We start from the raw sequence: 18,365 nt of genomic DNA, 5'->3' as shown, positions 1-18,365 counted from the left end.
CAGACTATCTTCAAAAAAACAGGCGAACTATCTTGGACTTCAGAGCAAGTCTGGAATCAGACTATAGGAGAAATAGGGCTGAGTTTTAGGGTATAAAGTGTATTTTCTACCCTATATGTAACTGGAAGCCTCTGAAGACTTTTTAACATTATGAAGCAATGGCCTGCAATATAAATTTGACAGTAATATAAATAAGTAATAAAATGGAAATTAGGCAGTAGGCTACTACAATTGTCCAGGCTTAAACATGTGGAAAAAGCAACAGAAATGCAAAGGAAATATTCTATTCTAAAATCATATGTGTATATATATATATATATACATATATATATACACACACATATATACACACATATATATGCACATATATATGTGTATATACACACACACACATATATGCATATATATACACACATATATATACATACACATACACACATATATATACATATATATACACACATATATACACACATATATATGCATATATATACACATATATATACACACACATACACATATATGTATAATCATATGTATATATATACATATATATATACACACATATATACACACACATATATGCATATATATACACATATATATATACATACACATACACATATATATACAAAATCCATGTGCTACATATGTATATAAAAATGAGAAGTGAGAGCACATGGAACCATGCGCCAATGAATAATGAAAAGTGAAAGATAAAGGTAACTGATGTTTCTGGCTTAGATGAAAAGGGAAATGCCTGACAGGGGTAAAAAAACAAAACAAAAAACTCCACAGTTTATAGACGGTGCTGAGTTAAAGGAAAGAGTAATGAGTGTGGACTTTGAAATGTTGAATTTCAGGTGATGATAGGTACAACTAGAAAGGCAGAGGAAGCCGTTGGCAATGTAATAAGATAATGAAAAAAGTGAGGGTTGAAGGTACAGATTAAGGATCCTGAATAAGAAGAATCAGTAAAGGAGTAGGTAATGAATAACGCAGGGATACAATAATGTCCCGGGGGTAAAAGTCTTTGAAACGTAAAGAAAGGGGTATACAGTGCAATTCCATAGTACAGAAAGAGAAAGAGCCTAGTTGTTCCAAGAGAGACCAAATCATGGCCCTGCCATTTCATGATCTTGTGAACATAATTTACGCAAACTTTTGGAACCTCGGTTTCCTAATCAGTAAAAATCTTATTTAAGTGGCTATTGTGAAGATTGGAAAGTGTCTGGCATAAAACAAGGCTGGTTTCCTTTTTCTTTTAGGGAGCTCAAAGAGATGAACACGTGGAAAGAGGGTAATGGATTTGGTGACAGGGAGAAAAGAAAGAGAAAGTAGTACCTTTCAAGGTCTCTTTCCTCAGAGCAATGGGGGCTCAAGTCTAAGAAGAAAGCTAAGGAATGAGCTCAAGGTAAAGAAACTGATAGCCCACTCACTTGAAAAATGTATTAGTATAAAGATGGGAAAAATAAAAGGCAACGTTAAAGGTCAATAAGGGAAACACGGTTTTTCAAGAAAATCTTGACCCATGCACGTTGAGGAAGAAAGAAAGAAAGAGAACCAGCAGAGTGAGTAAAAGATTGACGTAAGGAGCAGGAGGAGATAATGGGAGTAGCAAGGTAGAGAAAAGGGGAGCAGGGGAAAGGACTGAAAAAAGTTACAACTCGCCATGCTGGCTGAGGTCTAAACACTCCCCACTGGAGGAAAGAAGAATCCCTGCAGAGGAGGACCGGCCTGAGGGATAGAGCGGACATAACACAGCTGCGGAGTACACACAACATGCTCCAGAGACACTTCCTGAAGCGCCAGACCCTGGACATTGTACGGTGTCTTCTTCATAAAACCATTACTCTCAGCAGCAGGAAACATAACAGCTTTCCTAACACACAGAAGAAGAAAGAGACCTAGACAAAATGCCAAGATGGAGGAATTTATCCCAAAAGAAAGAACAAGAAATGGTCACAGCCAGGGATCTAATCGAAACAGATCCAAGTAACATGCCTGATCCAGGATTTAAAGTAACAATCATAAGATTGCTGGCTGGCCTTGAGAAAAGCACAGAAGACATCGGGGAGTCCCTTACCACAGTGATAAAAGAGCTTAAAACCAGGCCGAAGTAAAAAATACGGTAACCGAAATTCGAAACCAACGGGAGGCAAAGACCATAAAGATGGAAAAAGCAAAGGAACAAAAAAGTGAGACAGAAGATAGAATAATGGGAAATAACGAAGCTGATCAGAAGAAGGAAAGAAAAATCTTGGACCAAAAGCAGACGCAGGGAGTTGATAATGCTTTCTGAGCCTGGAGGACAGGGCAGTAGTAACGGTTAGGAGACAGGTTATGTTAAGAAAGTGATAAAGGCAACAAGCAGAGCGCATATTGGTTTTCTTCTTCGGGTGGACGAACCATCTAGAAAGAGTTGGAAAAGAGAGCTGAATTGGATCTCCCAGTGAAGTGCTGAAGATGTCTATCTACAAGGGTTCAGGCACAACAGGGAATAAACAAAAGGAGCACCAGGCGGCAGCGAGAACCCAGGTGACATGAGTGTCAATTCATGTTACGTTTTCTTTAATAGAACGCATGTTTACAGTAATCCAAGAGAGAACAATTAAGAAATTTTGTAAAGTAGACAGCACAGAATATGTCTCTAAAAATGGTTATACAAATGACAGCCCCAAGATTTACACAAATTAGAGTAGTGAGCTGTTTTGATGTAATTTGTTTAGGAGGCAAACAAACAATTCAAGAAATCATGAATAGACAGCTTACGCCAATATTAAGAAGGAATTCAAAATGAAGAAAACGATGTGTCGGGGCTTAGTCACTTATATAATTTATCTATGTTACGATTGTAAGAATGGCTCTTTTCACAGAATTCATTTTAAGATACCTTTACTTTGTTTCATTTCTTCTATTACATCGATACCCACATTTTCTCTCCCCTTTTAATAAAGCCTTACTTATCGATTAAAGTCATTATCCATGGTGTACTTCAAAAGCCAAATCTATCATACTTATGTTCGGGGCCAGAAATCATACATTTAGGAACAGAGTGAATTCTAAAACACTAGGTATGCAAAGCCAAATGCAAAAGAAGCAACTCTTGTTACACACCTAAAACTGACTTAAAAAATTATAAAGTCTTAATTTAAAAAACCAAACACTGACTACTGGTACCGACAGTACTGGCTATTTGCATAGATGCTTGGCAGAAACATCGTGTAGCAGACTGTATCAATAAAAACAATCACGTATATAGCAAAATTGTGACAAAGTAAGGGGTACCCTTGTATCCTTCAGAACAGCCTAATAAAGAGATTTAGAAAAAGATGGGTTCTAGCTAATTTTGCTCAAATTTGCCTTTGCTCAAATTTGCCATGGCTACTACTTTTCAGGCAATAAATCTGTCCTTACAGCATTATATAATGCTAATATAATTATATAATGGAAAGCAAAACGGACACTGCATTTAATTTTTTTAGAGGACTTTATTAGAGGACTTTTAAAATACTGATCCTTAAATTTTAACAATACATTTTTATAAAACAGAAGAGTTCAATCTAGATTTCTACTTTTTCTTTCAGTAAGAATTGACATAATAATATTCATATATGCATTTTAACCTCAGTGAAACGAGCAACTGAAATGTCATCCTTTTGCATTAAAAGTAATGTAAAAATTGAGATACAAAAACTATTATGGATGGTTATTTTCTGGATAATAAAAATAATTAGTTCAGAGGGGCAGCCCTCCATAGGTCACATGGAGTACCCCACTGTCTTGCTAGAAAACAGCAACAATGGTTCAGACGACTGCTCTGATATTATTTCTTCTTTTTTACAGTACTTTCAGGATCACTGAAGCAAAATATAAAACCTACTAATTTTTGTTCAATCAGCAGTTCTCACTCTCCATATTTAATCAGAGAATATGTATTCACTTTATAGTTAAGGGGGAAAAACCCACATAGAACTTGAACAGGTGAGATTCATTTGGCGATATATACTGTTCAAGAAATAAATCAACACGGTGCTTTTTAGCTGCAGCAAAATAAATGCAGAAGATTACCTAATGAGCACATTTTAAGACTAGGTATCAATGTTTTTATTGTGTCATTTCATTTCATTTTACCCACTAACTTTTGCAGTGTTTTCTTCTGGAAGTATCCACACCACTCTCCTCTGTTGTAACACTGACCTACCACATGTACTTTAGAAATGTAATGTGTTTCATTTATTCATTATAATTTAGGCTATTTATACATATTATAATCATTATTCCTAATCTAGTTACTAGATTCAAAGACTAAAGTAAAAACTAGGCTCAAGTTGTTAAAGTTGTCCTATATGAAAAGATTATAAGAGTAATAAATGAAGTTTACCTCTTACTGAGGTGCCTGTAAGCAGGCTATTCACAGAAAGCCTCTGTGTGACTTAGCTATAAATAAGAGGAAAGGAGGTAATGACAACTGGGAAAGAAATGTGAAGATAATTTTGTTGTCAGTTTGAAATCTGAACTGCAGATTTGTCTTATCTCTTCCCTAGGAAAAACAGAGCACACATTTTCCATGCTTATGTGGAGGAAGTGATAGACGTGAAGAGAAAATGCTGATATATTGCAGCCAATTCCTTACTGAAATTGCTCAGAATAAAAGATTGTAGAGAATAATGAAGAATCATACTATTCATTTTTTTAAGTATGGAATATGGAATGAAATTGGCGTGGGTTTCAGCTTCCTGGAACAATTTATGGAGGACTTTTCCAAACATCGAAGTGCACAATGTTGATGAACTGCTAAGAATAGTCATATATATACCCTAAATTATTTGCAGCCAAAAGATGTCAAAAGGAAATCTTACATAAAGGAGGGGCAGTTCAAAGAAAATCAAAACAAAAACGGAAAATACTTCTAATGGAGTCCAGGGAAAATGGAGGAGAAATGTAAGACAGATCGTTGTGCTTCTTTTTCATAGGAGAGAAAGCAATGACATCAGACAAGATAACATAAATGTCATTATCTAGGTTTTAAATGACAATTAAAAGTTCCTATTAATTAATTCTAATACACTCAAACAGAAAAAGAATCACACTGAGTTCTAGTAGTCTCCAAAAGTCTCACTCTCATGACAGGGATAAGTAAATAAGATGAAGAACATGAAGGTAATTCTTAAATGATAAATAAGTACTAAGAGCTAATATTATTAACAAGTTGCTGGTAGCTGACGTAAGCTTCAGCTTTTGGGAAAAGCCCCTTCTTTCACTAAACTGTTTGTAAATCAGAAAAAGAAAGCATCCTAATCAAAATCTGGAAATAAAACTCTATTAGATTAAGGTACAATTAATAACAACTCAAACTAATGAGAAAGTGATCCATTTGAATACTAACGTTGGCTAATTTAAATCCCCACTTTATAAAAACTACATGTAAATACTGCATTCTCAGTAATATATGTGTGTATATGTATATATTTAAATGACAAACTCCACTTTGGTAAATAAGAAGCACTTTTCTCATATTACCTAGATTCTCATATGTACATTTATAAATATATTTTGACGGCTCTGAAACAATTTTGAAATACACATTAAGAAAAACCTCGTATCTTAAGAGTAGACAAGCAGAGAAGCAAGCTGGAATTTAAATGGTAGTTTTATTGCCAGCACATGTGTGTACTTACTCATGTAAGCAAAGTATCTATTCATCACGATATTCAGCCACGACACATGTTTTAATTTAAACATAATTTTGGACACCTAATTATTGTTTAAAATGTCCTAAAAAAACCATTACACTAAGTATCACCACTGGCACAAAAGTTACTGTATATGCAAAAGATTGTTCATCACATACTAGGAAATGATATTAAAGGCAAACGGTATTACCATTTAAAGCTAGGAGATGTTGGTGTGACCAATACATGCATTATGAAGGGCCATTACTCAGGTGTCAAATATCTATCTACTAGAATCCAGAAGTTCCAAGAGAGGAAGAACCTCACAGTTTACAGCAGTACTTGCCTCCTGACAGTGTAAGTTGTTATGGTTGTACCTCTAGTATAAATGAAACCTACATTTTGGGAAGCACTTAGAGGCACTAAGTATTTAACGTTTATTATTTCATTTAATATTCACAGTAACACCATGATATATGTAGTATTATTGTCCCCATTTTACGTACGGGGAAACAGGAGTGCAGACATTAAATAATTTGCCGAGGTCAAAGTCATATAATTAGTAACTGGAGAGATGCTTAATAAATATTTTTAAAATGAATGAATCTGTACAAGGCCTCTAGCTGGCTTTCAAGAGAAGCTATAAACTTTTAAGGATTACATAATTAAACTGAACTAAAAAAAGAAAAGAAGATAACCACCACAAAAAACTATGAGTTGGATCAAAATTCCAGTATACTTTGAAATGCCTCACATTGTAAACTCTCAAAAGTCAGAGTCATCAGTACAAATAATAAAAAGCAACAGGCACTATGATTCTATATTTACCTGCTAACAAATGGCCACAAGTGGTTACAATGATCTTATCACTTTTATAATAAAAGCATCTTCAAAAATTTTATGACATGAAAATGTTATATAACATTAGAAATAAATGTATACTATAGTTTTGGTTCAAACTTTTGCATTTAATGTAGTGTTTCTTTTATACTCCAATATTTCAAAGGATGCTCTACAACTGAAGACATCCAAGAACTGAGGATATATTGTTTTTTAGGTTTCAGATAAAGAATTCATACTGTAGAGTGACATTGGTATTAGCAATTGCTAAATTCAGATAAGACGTGTAGGAGAGACAACTACTTTGGACATTAAGATTGAGAACTTAGATCTAGAAAGTGTTGTCAAATTTCATTGAAACTGTGGACACATCAAATAACAAAGAACATGGAGGTTATTAAGGTGGTCCGGACATGGTAAGGAAGTAAGACGTAAACAGATTTATCTTTGAAATGTCCTTAAAATATTAACACAATATTGTAAACTTTCCAGGTATATTTATCTAAATTGGCAACAAAAGTAAAATTCAAACAAAGAAAAATTTTTGCTCATTTTAGCTTTGCACATTTTAAAATTTAAGAGTTTGTAGTATGGGTGCTGTGGTACTAAAATATTCTAACTTTATTCTTTCTTCTGGTTTAAAGGTCCTAGATCAATACATTTTCCACTAATTTTTGTTTACTTTTCCCTTAGATAATTCACACTAAATGAGATAACAATATCCCCTGTGATAACTATAGAAAACAAAGCAAAATGCATCAGGTGGTTTGCCTGATGAATAAACTATAGGATACTCTAGGTCTGAATCTCTCTTTCAATTACATTAAGACAAAAGGGGCTGGGAAATTTATTTCCCTATGAAGCTTCTAAAAGGTTTACCCTGAGTCCATGTAATTCCATGGAGTGATTCTATAGCACGTACTCCAAGGACTCCTGAAGACAAAGGAATGGGAGGGTAGCCAAGATATGTTATGGTCAGGGCACGGTATTGACCTGAATGACATAGGATAACGTTACCTTCTTAAACATAACACATGATTGATCAGATTAAAAAGAGATACATTGATACGCACCCATACACATGCCACGTTGCCCGCAAAAAGGTAAATGGTTTCCAGTTCAGTACAACCTGACTAGTCATAATTATCTAGCCAGAGGATAATATTTAGCGTCTGCGAGGCATAGTTTTTCACTTTGACTCTAATGCTAATCAAGGGGAAGGGGTTTTGCCAATCAGCTTGAGTATTTTAGCTGTTTTGGGTAAATCATTCCAATAGAGGAGAAAGCTTTCTAAGCTATATTCAGTGAGGGATGCCTCTCAGTGTCAACTAGCTCCTTTGCTCTGACTAAATTCTCATCAGCAAAATGGGGATAAAATTAATTTGCTAATGAAAATTAGTATTGTTTATTTTTATAAAAAATAATTTGTTCAGGATTACATATAAAACTCTTAATGAGTCTGGGTGATGATGGCGGTGATGACGATGCAGTGGAATCCTTTGGACTGCAAGCAACAGGAGCCCCAATTCAAACCCGTAAAGGATTTGTTGCCTTGTGTAACAAACAAATTGTAAAGTATTTTGGCTCCACAGTTGTTAGCCTCATGGACCCAATTCTTTCTTCCTAATGTGCTACTAGCACTGTTATTAATAGCCCTCATGGCTGCAAGATGGCTGCTTCCGTTCCCATCATTATATGCTCACATATTAGTGCCAGAAGTATACACATGGACAGGTATGTACACATACACATAGATACTCCACAGTACTACTTTTTTTTTGTCTCTTTTTGAAACTTAAAATTTTCTCTGCACATATTTCCTCCAATTTACAGGCCAGAACTGAATTGCATGGATGCCATGAGAGCCAAGGGAAATAAAATTAACATGATGGTTTTGGAATCATCTGTATTCAACTTCGGAGGCTGAAAATGGATCAATCCTTTCAGCTGGTTTAAATTCTTTACCTAGTGAGTAGCCTAAGTGATGTGATTTCAACCTTCCCCACATAGGGTTAGTGTGATTTTTTTAAAATTACTTTTACAATAGGATATAGCAGTAGTAGAAGGAATTTGAAGACATCTCCTGAGTTCCACTTATATCCTTCTGTTTTCCCCACTTTGTGGGGGCAACTATTTCCCACTGATAATTAGGCTTAATTACTTCAACCACAGAATAATTACTGATCCTCATTTTTTGGGGGGAAGGGTATCTTCTTTGCTCAGTGGCAGGAGGACCTAAAGTGGCAAGAAGGTCGTCTCAGCCACCAATTTGAATTGTTGTGCCTCTTATCAATACTCTTCCTTTGGGTAAGACTTCTCAACCAGTACAGCCCAGAAATAAGAGAGGCAGAATAACAAATTTTACAAGTGGCTCACTAGTAAAACTAATGTTGCGGATGCTTGGAGACCTAGCCCAAAGCAATCTCAGTCTTTTCCTTGTCTTTAGAATTTCAGCCACGGTTGCTCAGTCATGATTAACTCTAAGCCAATCATGCAATCCCTTCTATTCTGTTCCTAACTGGTCTAGGAATGTTCCCGTGATTCAGTATGTCCATTAGGAATCAACAGAAGTACACTGAAGGCACCTGAAAGGATAGTTTTCTTCCTAATAAGTGTAAGGAATTTGAAGAGAATTTCTTTGTGCTCTTTGTGGTGAGGATACTTTCATATGAGCATGTTATGTTTTGAGTGGTGGTGGACAACTTTTTATCAAAAGAAGGCAAAAGTAAACACACCTTGAGAGTCCATGATATGATCAGTGTATCATGGAAATAATTCTGGGATAACTGCTCATATCATATATGAATATTTGAATTCAATATGCCTATCAGGTTTGTTGTCCTGCCCTTATTTTCCAAAGTGACATTTTCTTTAACATATTAGATGACAACCAAAATCCAGAACATAGATAAATCTCTCAATCTTTCAAGACACAACTCTCAGTTTTAAGGTTTTTTTTTTTTTTTATAATACTATCATACAAAAGAGAACAGATATAGATTCATAGACTTTCAAAAAGAGAGAGGATTACAAATAAAATAGGTATCAGATTAACTGTCAGTGAACAAGAGGGCATTTCAATTATTCAAGCTAGGTGTCTATCCGGTTAGGAACACATATATATTCACACATAGTAAGATTACCGATAATCTATACTAGGATGTACAGAACGAGTCCCCTCAAATGTTATTTTACCAAAAAACCAAACAACAACAAAAAACTCCAAAAGCCACTATGTCAGATAAATTTGAATAATACTGTATACAAAAACTTCCTCTTTCATATTCAAACTGTATATAAATATAATAAAGTCTCTGAAAAGTTATTCTTTAAATAAGCCAGCTAATCATAACATGTCATTTATTAGATTGGGGAACTCTTTTGATTATCTATTATCCTGTGGAACAATTATTCCAAAGAATACATTTGGGAAATGCTTATCTGTACATTCTGATGACACCAATTTCTGATAGGGTTTTCTATCCTTAGGAATAAAAATAGTTTTCATCATTGTTGCTATGCTATGAAGTAATGGTAATGAGCATTTTGTTGCTGTATATTAGAGCAAAAACTAAGATTTAACATCTGAGTACAAACTTCTGAGTTCCTTTTTATAATGGAGAACTACAATTTCCTGTTTATATTTTAGCTGGACAAACAACGAAAAGAACCATTATCTTTAAAATAAACTGCTTATGCATTTCCCTCTAAAATGTGTACACAGGTCAAATTTAAAATATTTCTTCTCATAATAGACTCTATCTATCCCACATCACTAATAACTATGCATAAAATTGTATGCTTGTGGGCCATCCTTTATGAACACAAAGAATATGTGCTTGTATAGTTACAAAAAAGACTACTTTTCCCTGACCCCAATGAGAATATAAAAGACTTTTTAAAAACATGCTTGCACAAGCAAAAATAAAAACTATAATATCTTGAAATTAAATCATGTTTGCTAAGTCAAGAAAATGCTTCATCCTAAATGGAGCTCAAGGAATATAGCTAATTGGGGGATAAGAAAAAATTACTTTATTATAATACTGCTAGCAGAATAAAATCAACACACGTAACTTGTACATGCAGGGGGAAAACAGCCTAACATAATGGATGGTTTTCAGCACATTCCTTTACTAGAATGTGGTCACCTGCCACAAAGTACACAAGCTCATGCACAAGATCAAGACTTTACATACAGCTGAGATCACAATGTCATGCAGATAACAGCAGCGTGCTAGATAATCGTACCACAAACTGTGCAGATGTTCTCCCCCACCCCATGAGCCACTGCCAGCAGTTGCTGTGGAGTTTGGTTACCCATATCCGTGACATGAACGATGTCCTTTGGAGAATCTTGTTCCCTGTGGCTGTAAGTATTCTTATTTTTATAATATTTTAATGATGCTTGCTATCAAAATGATAAGTACAGAACTAGAAATTATGGAAAAGTAGAGTTTTTATAACACTGAATAATTACACACATCATATCTCAGGTACTAACAATAAACAACACATATTTAAACATATCATCAAAACTAATTTACTTCTCAGGCTTAAATGAACCCAAAATAACACATTTCATGACAGTGCTCCAATGAGGGCAGAAAAAAACATCCAGAAAGTACTTTCTGATTTCTAGCACTCAAAAAACTTGGCAAGAGTCATTCTAAGACCTGGCTAAAAGTATGACTCATACAGATAATTCTATATAAAAATATCTATTAGGATAACTCTTTGAATTACACGATTCCAATTCTGAAGGCTTGACTCAGATAAACAACCAAGTTGATATTGTGTATATTAGTCAATGAAATAAAGTAAAGATTACAGTCATTAAAATACTTTCCCTCATTTCTCTGTATCTACAAGTATATTTCAATGTCCTTCTTTGTCTATTTACAACCTGGGTGCATTCTGATAAAGATGGGATTCTATTTTGCTATCAGGCAACACATGCTAAGTTACTGATGTTCATAAAAGCATAGAGTCAGAATTCTGGAACCATGAGTCACTCTGAAAGGTTCAGCTCTATGCCTCCTGGCACTATGTGCCCCTTTCAGAATAGTGAATTCAATACTTCTGGAATGCTCCAGGATATCAGGCAAGGGAATGAAGAAAAAGAAAATACAGCCAACTCTCAATAATAATGGAAGGTAGGATGGATAAGTAAAATCTGAAGATCTAAAATCTTATTTTACCTAATAACTTCAATCCCCTCTCTTAGTAAACATTCGACTTAAAAAAAATTTTTTTAAGTTTTGTGAGATAAAAAGAGGTCTTTTAATTTTACCCTATTTTCTCTGCCCACCCCTCCAAACACAGTAGAGGAGGTGTAACAAGAACTCTGTAGTCTGATATATGTAGCTGCAAAGATGGAAACATATTTTGACATCTAGCTTTTCCAATTTAGATATTTAAAACTATCGGTATCATATTCTACTATATGAGGGCCTATCTATGGTTTAATCTTTGCATAAAAATGATGGTTTATAATTTGTTTTAAAAATTGATACTCCTTTAGCAAGGCATGACTACTTACCATAATCAACATCAAGAGTTACATCCAACTTTTCTGACTTTGTAAATCTAAAACTCAGTACTTACCAAGTTATATTTCCCTTAGAATGTAACATTTGCAAGTGATATGAATTGGAGATGACAGTTTTACTCATTATCAGCATAATTCATGACAGGAACCAGAATGCCTTGATAAATTGGACATAAAAGGTTGGCGCTGGTGTTAGCTGCCTTTCGTCATCCTTATGTACTATTCTGCCTCAGTTCTCCAGCAATCATCATTCGATTAAACTTAAGAGATTAATGCAAAATGTGTATCTTATTATAAAGTGCATCATAAGAACGATTTTAGTTAGCTACAAGTAATGTCTAATTTGAACAAACAAGAATAATGAAGTCTCTGAAACTATGACATTCTTCAAACATGTCAGTATGGAAGAATCTCTCGTACACAGTAGCTATGCCATAGAGCACGATCAAAAAGTGACAGGCTTACTATTGCTATACATTTAGATGCAAGAGAACTTGGATTCGACCAAAAATAAAGTAAAAACATGTATTTTATGATAAAATGCATCAGAACAAAATTGCAATTAAGGGCCAAGTTACAAAACCTAAATTTATGATAGTTTAGTTTATCCATTCATTTGCCTTCTAAATTAAGAGTCCTCTATTCACTGAAAGTCGAAACAAACAGTAGTGAGAACAAATTTCTTAATTTAAATATTTATATCAGGCTTTATAATACATATGTTTTGTTATATTTGTGGTGCTAAGACATAACTGATAATGTATGTATGGTGTTATATTTTTTACTTGTGTACAAGAAAAATTTAAGAAATCGTTTGTAATAAGTGAAAATCAATTTAATATTAAAAATGTCATTTGCATTGGGGCACCTGAGTGGCTTGGTCGGTTGAGCATCCCATTCTTGATTTTGCTTCAGGTCATGATCTCACAGTTTGGTTCATGAGATTGAGTTCTATGTCGGGCTCTGCACTTACAGCGCGGAGCCTGCTTGGTATTCTCTATCCCCTCCTCTCTCAGCCCCTCCCCTGCTCTCTTTCTCTCTCTCAAAATAAACTTTAAAAACATGTCATTTGTATTATGATAAGCACATTTATAAAATCAGTATTTTTGTCCAATATTAAAATAGTGTGCATGGGGGAGAAACATTTTTCTAATTCTAACATAGCAAAAGTTAAGATATTTTTAAAAATATTTTGCTGTGGGGCACCTGGGCAGCTCAGTTGGTTAAGCGTCTGACTCGGATTCAGGTCAGGTCATGTTATCATGGTGTCATGGGTTCGAGTCCTGTGTCAGCCTCTGCACTGGCAGCATGACACCTGCTTGGGATTCTCTCTCATTTCCTCTCTCTCTGGCCCTCCTCCACTTGTGCTGTCTCTGCTTCTCTCAAAATAAATAAACTTAAAAAAAAAATTTTTTTTAAGTGTATAAAAAGTATTTGGCTACATGATTTAAATAGTTCTTAATACCCCTATAAGAGATGAAAAAAAGTTGGTTTTTGAAAATTTAAAATAATATCACTGCCACTTATTTTATTCCACAGAAAATAAGTCACCTAGAAGCAGTAGTTCTGAGTGCTGTGTAATTTCCATTATATTTCTTTTTTTTTTAATGTTTATTTATTTTGAGAGAAAGAGGGAGAGTGCCAACATGGGGAGAGGCAGAGACAGACGGAGAGAGAGAGAATCCCAAGCAGGCTTTGCACTGTCAGTACAGAGCCCAACACGGAGCTCGATCTCACAACTGTTGAGATGATGACCTGAGCCGAAATCAAGAGTCAGATGCTTAACCAACTGAGCGGCCTAGGAGCCCCTCCATTATATTTCTAAGAATAAGTCTAATAGACGTTTAAACATTTCTGAGAAAAAAAAAATTTCTGAGAATTTGAAATTTTCTAGGATGACAGTAAAATGAAAGTAGGGGAAAAAATCAGTGAAAGCATTGTTTTCACATTTTGATCATTCTAATATATTACAATAAGAGGTAATTAAATAGTTTCGAACATTCAACGACCTGTTACTTTACTTGCAAGTGTATTATATTATATTGCAGCAAAGCTGAGACAAGGTGGTAATCAAGTTCAACTATTATAAATATTCAAGTTCTCCACTTACCTCCTCTGGGTTGGCATTAAAGGTGAGGCTGCCTTCATCCAACTGCATATACAATTTTCTGAAAGAAAATCCTAGAGGTGGGTTCTTATTATATATGGAACAGTGACCCCATGTGGATTTACACAACCTATAAGATGAAATCAGATGAGAAAACATTACTATACAAGTTAAATATGTATATACACGCTATAAAAGTAACATACAATAAAATTGTAATTTATAGCTCTAATGTTGAAAATGTTAACTTCTGTAACTTGTTTGTCTGCCTATAGAGTATGATTGACAAATGCCTTCAATGTGGCGATTCTGATAAAGATTCTGAGTTATAAAGATTAATATTCATGAGTTTTATCTGAAGTTAAATATAACCTATTGCTAATAATAGCAATGACAGATATTTATTTATAACATTTACAGAGTGCTTAGTAGATGCCAGGCACTATTTAAAACATTGAAATAGTATTAACTTGCTTAATCTTTACAACAATGCTATGATGCTGGTTTTAAAGATAAAGAAACACAGACACAGTAATAGATTAAAAAATTGATTTGAATCCAAGGAGTTTTACTCCAGAGTTAGCAATCTTAATCAAAACAACTAAACAGGATTAAGTTGCTATGTCTCCGTTACAAAGTAAAATTGTGTGGGGGTAAAGATTGCTAGGTAGGGAGAGAACCTTTTTTTTTTTTTTTTTTTTAACAATACATATAGTGATAGCAGGCAAACTAAACATAGAAATTATAATGCTATAGCTTCAGAACAGACATAGTTGTGTGTGTCATTAAGCTTAGCTGCTTAAGATCCTGCTTCAAAATACTGTTTCTTTACTATCACAATAACACATGATTGTTTAAAAATTCTCTGAAACCTAAAATGCAAATAGTTCATCTCAAAACACACTATTTTTGAGGACTGGGATAGTTGTGTCCAACTCTGTGCAAAGATTAGCTACTGGTTATTTTAAAGCTAAAGTTTTATATAATTACAATGCCCAGACATTCTGGATATATGCCATAGATCATGAAATCTAAATGCATTACTCTAGAGACACACAGAATACAGAAATTCTATTTTAGTGCACTTTTAATGACTATCTCAAAATTATCGGATTTTGTGTGCTCAAAAACACCTACTTTTAGTAACAGACATTAAAATACTTTCATTTTCTGACATTCAATTGATTTTTGGCTCAAACTTCTTGTCACACACATATAATGTACAAGTTAAAAAGAAAAAGTTACTGTTTCAACCTGTAACATCAAAATTGTGAGGATAGTGGGTAAAATATGCAATTTAATATGAGAATAACTTCTTAATAGGTCATTTATATCCTTGCATTATTTTTAGCAACCAAACGTAGTCACTGATTCTAAAATAGTGAATTTAGGAACTTCAGAAGATTATCAATATTTTAGCAGCTTCTTTAATCCTCTAGCTTTTGACCTTTATTACTGAGCTATCTATGTAACAGAACCTTTCAATATTAAGTATTCCACACATCCAAAGTTAAAATAAAATTAAGGTAGCCTTTAATTTAAAATTGAAGCAATTTATCACTAAGAAACAAAAATCCAAGTGTCATAAAAACAGGCATAACAATGTGGTAAGAATAAAGGAAGCACTTCTTCCAGAAAAGAACACCAGATTTAAATCCCAGATGAAGAACACATTCTGATTGAATTCAGATCAGCTTAGAAATAAGCTTTTTTTTTTTTTTCAAAGTTCATATACAGAATTACAAATTAAGCTTGCTAGGAATACTAAAATGCAGAAAAGAAATTTTAAATAAATAATGAGCCAGTTTTAAAGTATTTTTATTTGTTCTTTTGCCAGTTAGGGAATTAATAACTATAATTTAAACACTACGAATTAATAGAATTTCCTCTTACGTCCACAGTACCTAAACTATAACACGACGATGAGAGAATAAGATGATGCTGATGATTTTTATCTATGTAGAGGCTGAGAAATGATATAATACTGTAATTTTGTAGCATGAGAAAGCCTCAATTAGAAATGCCATTGTTGGTAATGCCATTTTATTAAAGTTTGACTATTTGGATAATTTATTAATTCTCTCATTAGATTTTCGTTTTCATTTAGAAATTATTTATAGTCACAAAAAGACCTTTGCTTTCAGATATGTTTTACATAATTAAAGTCCCATTAAAAAGTGAGACTTAAAAAAAGAAAAAAAGAAAAGAATGAGACTTAAATGAACCTTAGTAAAGAATGCTAGAAAGCTCAATAGCCAATGATTCTTTTAGGTTTGGTAACATTTTCACACCCAAGTATAAGATGCTATGTAAGGAGTAATGTCAGTTCCATAAAACAGATTCTACTCCAAACATTCTTAAATTTATAGGTTAAATTTAAACTGATATAATCACTGCTATAATTTCTATCATCTACCCTCACTTCAGCAAGGAGATTATCTCCTTGCCTTCTACTATCTGACTACTTCATTGATGAAATATTGGTTAGAAAAAATAAAAAGTAGATGAAACATTTGAAGTTCATGTTAACGAGCACCTATGATAGAGGAAATACGTAAATAAGTAAACACACAATCTTCATACGGGAAGCACAAACTATACCAGGGACGTAAACACTCTAAATTTTGGATTATAAATTCTCACTTAATTTGTAAGTTTTAGATTTTTTAATTTTTAAGGCAATCTACATCCACTTACAACCCCGAGATTTTCAAAATTTCTATTTACCCATGGGGTTTTTTTTCTTTAAAAGAAATTTTTTTGTGTTTCTTTTTGAAAGTGAGAGAGACAGAGCATGAGCAGGGGAGGGGCAGAGAGAGGGAGACACAGATTCTGAAGCAGGCTCCAGGCTCCCAGCTGTCAGCACAGAGCCCGACGCGGGGCATGCGCTACTGACTGAGCCAGTCGGGCACCCCAACAGCTTGTATTTTTAGATTAAACTGGTCATTTCTGATTTACGGTAACTGCCACCTCCTGACTGGTTACTTCTCGCTGTAAAATTTTCTTTTAAACTGTCCTTTTCCCACTACCAAACCTGACTGTGATGATAACTCCATGTCTTTCCAGATTGTAATAAAGGGCCAAACTACAAACCAGGTTTAAAAGAAATACTTCATAATGCATATACATCCATTGCAAAGAGAACATGCGAGCACGGTCGTGTTTAGAGATGCCTGAATCAAATGTGTCAGGTTGAACTCACCCTTGCCAGAGAAGTTCATCATTTGCAAGGTCCTGCCAAACACATGAAGCTAAGCAGAGGTCAGTCGCATTCAGGTAGGACAAGATGGTAAAGCTTAGCTCGGGGGGCAACATTTCCAAATTAATGAATCCTTCCTGTTCTTTAGATTTCCGTGCCTTCAAGAGGTGATATATATCGATGCCTCCTTGGACCTGTTTCCGATGACTGGTGTTAGAAATGCTGCTGGCAGCCATCCTCCTGCTCTGCTCTCTGCTGAGGTAGCCTTGCTCACTGTAACCTTCGTGCTGTAGCTGCTGGTTTCTGGCCACTCTCCACAGCCCCTGACCCATCTGCAAGCCTGGGAGAAAGCCAGAATGTATTAAGAAGGTTAACTCTGACCCGAAGCACTAATTTACCAGAATTAACCTTCCTCATTAACGCATGTTAAAAGGAATAGTAGATTACAAAGAAGAGCTGGAACCTCCTGAGTACAAAACTTCGACAGAGAAAGTTGCAGAAATATTTGATTTGATATCAAATCACCTTTATCCCAGTTTGCTAGCTGCTTTTAAAGTCCACAGGTGACATAATCATTTTTCACATGGTGAGATTTAAAAGTTACTGATGTCCTAAAGACTCTTACAAATTATAATTATGTGGACTTATGGGCCAGTATTAAATGCAGCTCTGATCAGAGCACAGGACTTTAGTTAAAAGGCCTCTAGACCCTGCTTTTTATCACAACTCGGGCTAAGCTAAGCTAGCCCCTTTTAACCAAACTCCCAGATGCATAACAGCTGTGAAACAGGCTTTTCTTTTAATTCTTGCCAGTCTACACTTAAGTTGTAGACTGTAATAAAATGTAACATAGGCCCTGAAGTCTAATTCAGAAACCTTATAAATTAGACACCTAGAACTCCGTGATAAATAGCTTAGTAATGACTATTTGGTTTTGTTGTTTCTTTAAATAAAAATCAGAATTTAAACTGATTTTCCAGTTCTTCTCCAGAC

The 18,365-nt window shown here is 34.5% G+C and overlaps 1 protein-coding gene across 1 annotated transcript in view; it reads right to left on the bottom strand.

The window, feature by feature from the left end:
• The window catches only part of FBXO8 (F-box protein 8), a 51,481-nt gene that overhangs the window by 14,068 nt on the left and 19,048 nt on the right, over positions 1-18,365 (bottom strand). Inside the window, exons 2-3 of the mRNA XM_045462775.1 lie at positions 17,376-17,712; positions 14,177-14,303 (exon numbers count right to left, since the gene is read on the bottom strand). Of these exons, the coding sequence (XP_045318731.1) occupies positions 14,177-14,303; positions 17,376-17,704 (456 nt within the window). The 5' untranslated portion in view covers positions 17,705-17,712. The remainder of the gene's footprint in view (positions 1-14,176; positions 14,304-17,375; positions 17,713-18,365) is intronic.

The sequence above is a fragment of the Leopardus geoffroyi genome, chromosome B1 (assembly GCF_018350155.1).
Source record: "Leopardus geoffroyi isolate Oge1 chromosome B1, O.geoffroyi_Oge1_pat1.0, whole genome shotgun sequence".
Lineage (NCBI taxonomy): Eukaryota > Metazoa > Chordata > Mammalia > Carnivora > Felidae > Leopardus > Leopardus geoffroyi.
The sequence above is the reverse complement of the archived record's forward strand: the minus strand, read 5'-3'. Positions and strand labels throughout refer to the sequence as shown.